This window comes from Poeciliopsis prolifica, unplaced genomic scaffold (assembly GCF_027474105.1).
Source record: "Poeciliopsis prolifica strain line A6 unplaced genomic scaffold, Auburn_PproV2 SCAFFOLD232, whole genome shotgun sequence".
Taxonomy (NCBI): domain Eukaryota; kingdom Metazoa; phylum Chordata; class Actinopteri; order Cyprinodontiformes; family Poeciliidae; genus Poeciliopsis; species Poeciliopsis prolifica.
Window position 1 is genome coordinate 76029 of NW_026562607.1, and position 4997 is coordinate 81025.

The 4997-nt window shown below is 34.2% G+C and overlaps 1 protein-coding gene across 1 annotated transcript; it reads right to left on the reverse strand.

Moving 5' to 3' along the window:
* Window positions 1-2880: 2880 nt before the first annotated feature.
* On the reverse strand, window positions 2881-4212 carry LOC129357242 (uncharacterized). Its single transcript, XM_055026611.1, has 5 exons — window positions 4104-4212; window positions 3960-4009; window positions 3787-3864; window positions 3471-3524; window positions 2881-3355 (listed from the first exon to the last, which is right to left on the reverse strand). Exons 1-5 carry the CDS (start codon window positions 4210-4212, stop codon window positions 3014-3016), a joined length of 633 nt encoding a protein of 210 aa, XP_054882586.1. The 3' UTR covers window positions 2881-3013.
* Between the last annotated feature and the right edge of the window lie 785 nt (window positions 4213-4997).

Genomic DNA, 4997 nt, shown 5'->3' on the forward strand with positions numbered 1-4997 from the left:
ATTCCCTTCAGCGTTTCCACCGAACTGTCCAAAATCTGTGAGACATCATCCACAAGCTCAGGAATGAAATTAAGGTCAATCGTGTTAATTGCCTGAATGAAAAATAAAAACATCAGCAGCATTTTAAACAAGGTAACATTAAAAGTGTTGATTTTCATTTTTGAGGTTGTTTTGCTCACTTTTCTCCTGGCGGCATCATGTTGCAATTTCTGAATGTCTCTTCTTATTTCTCTCTGCAAATTGAGAGATTATTAAGGTACATTTAAAATCAGAAGTAAAACCAATAACCAACAAAGCATGCATTCAAGATTGACTTGATGTCAAATTTTTTTTCAAATTACTTGTCTATTTTAATAAAATTAAAGTTTACCAGCTCGTCGTCGTCAATCCAAGAACTTGCAGAGCAGAGCAGAGTCAGCAGAACGAACATGAGGAAAACAACTTTAACTCTTAAGGCAACCATTGATCTGCTTCTAGATGAGAGAACAGCTGCCATCAGTGTTTCAACTGACAAGTGCTTACAAACACAAATACATATTTAATGTTTATTGTCATACCTTTTTGCAGTTGATTTATTAAAGCTTCCTTTCCTCGCCTTCGCTGTGGCAGACCGGTCCGTTCAGCTGCTCGTCTTCTGTGACAATAAAACAAAGAAAGAACCACAAACATAAAACAGAAACCAAGGGCTGGTTTTCTCATTTATTATTTTTGCTTTCATTTACTGGCACGTACATCCTTCAATAGGATTTTGACGTGTTTGCTTTTTGCAGACTTAAAAAGAAAAACGTATGCTGATGTTAACCTATGAAACGTATGATGATTTTTAAAAATGGTCTATGAAATGCTAAAAGACAGGCAGTGAAACTGAATCTTTCACTAATATTGCACATGAATGTATTAATCATTCTGTAAACACTGGTGGTAAAGCTAAAACTCCTGTTTTAAACCAAAGCAAAATGAACCACAGCAACAACAGAAAAATACGTTTTAACGTTTCCAGGTTCCTGCAGCTCATATTCAGTTTAAGTTACCTCCTCTATAATTGCACTATTAAAACAATAGTTTTTAGCATTCCAGCTTCTAAGAACTACATTTTATTTTGCTGCTTTTTTTTTTTTACTGCACAAAAAAGTAGAGAAACAATTATTTCACATTTCACATCCTGCAATGTTCACTTTTTACCTTCACAGCAGGAGACACTACCTTCTGTAAACATTTGTCTGATCTGCAGTGACCAAAAACATCTTAATGTAATTTGGATGAATTTCTATTTTCCAGTTGTCTCAGTTTACTTTTTTCCACTTTTTGTGTTTTTCATATGTGGATCAAGTATCATTGTGACTTCAAAGTGAAACTGAAAAGAGCATAACTCTCCTGAATGACATCCAATCAAATGCTGAGGGTGTGTGTGTGCATGACAATCCAAGTATATTCAAAGCATTTATTATCCTTCCTTTCATTTCTGTTTCCTGAAGAGCAGCTCTCTCTCTCCAGCACAAGGTATGATTAAACTCATTTACACAAACTGGTAAAAAAAAATTTTTGGGAAATAATTGTTTTACCTCTGACCTGACTCTCTGTTAAATATATTTTTCAATATTTTTGTTTCAGAAGCAAATTCAGAGCCGTGATGACAGCGTTGTCCTCGTTCAGAAACAGATGGGTGGTTGGGCTCAGAAAATATAAAGACTTTGTCTTCATGATTACTCTGCTCAGCCTGCTCTGTCCTGCAGGTTCATGGATAAGCAAGAAGGATCTGGTATACTTCTTCTTATTTTTAAATTAGATAACAATCATAGTTTCAAAAAGGTTATGACGTACACTTGTTTTTTTCCCCTTGATATTTTTCTTCCCTTGTAAATGTTTGTATCTTTTCTCTCTGAATTTCCAGCAAAAAATGAAGGAAAATATTCAGACGCTGCAAGAAGATGCAACAATGAGAAAAGTAAAAAAAGCCAACCCCCCCAAAAAAAACTGCACACATCTTTATAAAGTCATGGAGTGCTGCAATGACTTAATCATTGTGTTTGTTTGTTTCAGCTTGAAAACAAGTTGGACACGGCCCTGCTGACTTTGCTCCTTGAAGAAGCGACACATGTTATAGACCTTTCAACTGAACTTCTTAAGACGTTGTCACTAGATCTTCAATTTCCCATTGAACAACTACAGGACCTGAAGAAATTACTGGTGGAAAGCCAGCAAGTTATGCCAAAAAAGTTTCAGGATGAAGCCGAACAAGTCAAGGAATATGAAGAGACACTCGCATATTTGGAGACATTTGTATCAAACTTAGCAGATGAGCACTCTGACTTGTAAAATGTGTAGCAGAAACTTTATCCCTGGGAAAACTAATTACCTAGAACTATAAATCTACCTGGTGTCTGTTTACTGTGATTAAGAAAACAGTTCTGATAAAATGTCTGAATCACTTCTATTGCTTTTTAAAGAACAATAAAAAAGAGGTGAGCGATAATAAAAAGACATTGATAAACTGGTAGATAATTCTTTAGCTGAAGTAGATTTTAAATGAGATGCTATGTGTGAAAGCCTGCTGAGTGTTTGACAAACATGCACTTGTGAAATAAAAGAATGAGTAATACTACTTTTTCAGTGATTTTATTCAAATCCTACTGAAAGCTAAAACTGTATTTAATGTGTGAATTTTCACTCTCATGGGGCAAAGGATGAATGAATCTGATTTACAACAAAACCTTAGATTATACTTCACACTTTAAAATGTATGACTTATTCCAATTACGGACTCAGAAAGTTAAAATATACAAAGAAACAAACATCATGAAAATCACATCAAGCATCATTTTTATAAATTTTTTGAGATTTGTTAGCACATCAACAGAAATAATAACCTCACCCAGATAATTCAGGCTTAAAACAGAACATTGATTAAAGACAAATGAATAAGTCAACACAAAAATGGTTTAACAGACACAAACAATCTTGTCCTGGGACTCCAACAGACCGAAAACGTTCAAGTTCTACATGAGTATATATCTTAAAATATTCGTATTATCCAAGTAATTATCCGGTAACATATCTTATATACAGCTACTATGCAAAGAAACAGCAACAGGAGTATTATCTTCACTCCAACAGGATTATGACAGTTTTGCCGGGATTTTAAATTATTTAGTGCATCCTCCAGTTTGGTCTCTGTTTCCTTTGTTTCCTGTGTAAACATGTTTTTCTTTAGCTTTAGGTAATTTCTAAATATCTCCAACATATGCTCCATGCTGTCCGCCAGTGGTTTGGATAGAGTTTGCATTTTAGCTAAATATTCTGGGATCATCATATGAAACAGTTGTCCAGATACTGTAATTTCAGCTTTTTTTTCTACCTGTAGGATTAAAAAGCAAAAGATAGTTTTAGTATTACAATTTTTTTAACATGATATATTTTGTTAGTCTCATAAATAACTAACATTTGATTAATATAAAGGCAGACTGACTCACTTTCTGTCGGTATGCTTCATCTACAGCTTCTTGAAGATACTGCTGAAATATTTTCTATATTTAATCAGGGGAAGAATGTGGAAATGAAAACTGGTTAGATATTTAATAAGAGTTTTAAGAGTTAGATTTTGATTGTTGATTCTGTGTTGCATGTCTGTGTGTTTTTTGTGTTTATTATGTAAAGCACTTTGAAATGCTTTGCTGCTGAAATGTGCTACACAAATAAAATTTGATTGATTTATTGATAAGATTGTGTGTTTAGGCAATGCAGTTGTCATTGTTTTAACTTTCGACAAAGTAAAACCACATTACTTACGAGCTGCTTCTTGTTTGCGACAGAGTTTGCGTCATCCAAAAGTGTTAGGATATATTCAGTACCACTTTCACCTTCAATCTAATAAAGAAAAAAATTATTTTAGCAGAAAACAGTTGAGCTCTGTTTACTATTCATGTAATATAGAGAATTTTTCAGGCAGCAAAAAGACTTACAATGACTCTGATTCCTTCTCTTACTCTTTGTATGCCATTCATCAATTGTGCTAGAATTTACAAGAAACACAATACCACACTTATTAATTTGCAATTATCTAGGTATTATACATTAACCACAACACGTAAACGTCAGCTGCTCACTTTGAAAATCCTGTGTCTGTCCGACGTGAAGCAGAAACAGCAGGGAAACGATTCGGAAAAGGTTTCTGTTGAAGCTAAGAGCCTCCAGTCTTTGTCCTGTTGCAGCCATTATTTCTGGGATTAAAATACTTAAGAAGTCGACAAAACCCACAAACTGTAATGGATTCAATATATATTTTTTTAAATCAAGTTTTTAAAACCTAATTAAAACTGATGACTTTCTACATCTACAGATCCTACATGTGGGTGAATCAAAGGTGGACTGAATGAAGAATCAGAGAACACAACACAATACTTTTAAGATTGAAAGCAAAAGGGAAGTCATGTGAGTTGTAATATGAGAAAGGGAAGGACCGTGAGAAAGAAAAACACATCTGATACCTGCATCCGTCTCGGTCATATTATTAGTGTTGACAGAAAACTATCCAGTTTATGTAAGAATCAGGTTCAGTGGTGAAAGAGAAAATAAGACACTTAATTAACTGTCATTGTGTTCATTTCGCACTTTATTAGACACCATAAAGAAACATTAAAGCCTTAATAACTAGAAAGTTGAAGATATATTAGTTTGGTAACCAGTAACAACTAACATCTGATGTCTCAAAGGAGCCACATAATCACAATAAATTAAGGGATTTCTAACCCACACACAAAGCAGAGGAACAATTATTTTAGAGCTCTGGCAAACATTTTAGATCCTGCAAAGTGTACTCTTCACCTTCACCAAGGTGTTGCTGGCAACTGTAAATATTTGTCTGGTCATCATTTCTTGAGCCGGTGCTTCAGTTTGTTGCAGAGCCAAGAATTTGGTTTCTGTAAAATTTCAAATATACTCCAGTTTCTAAAACAACTTGATGTAATTTGGATAAATTTCTGTTTTCCAGCTGTCTCAGT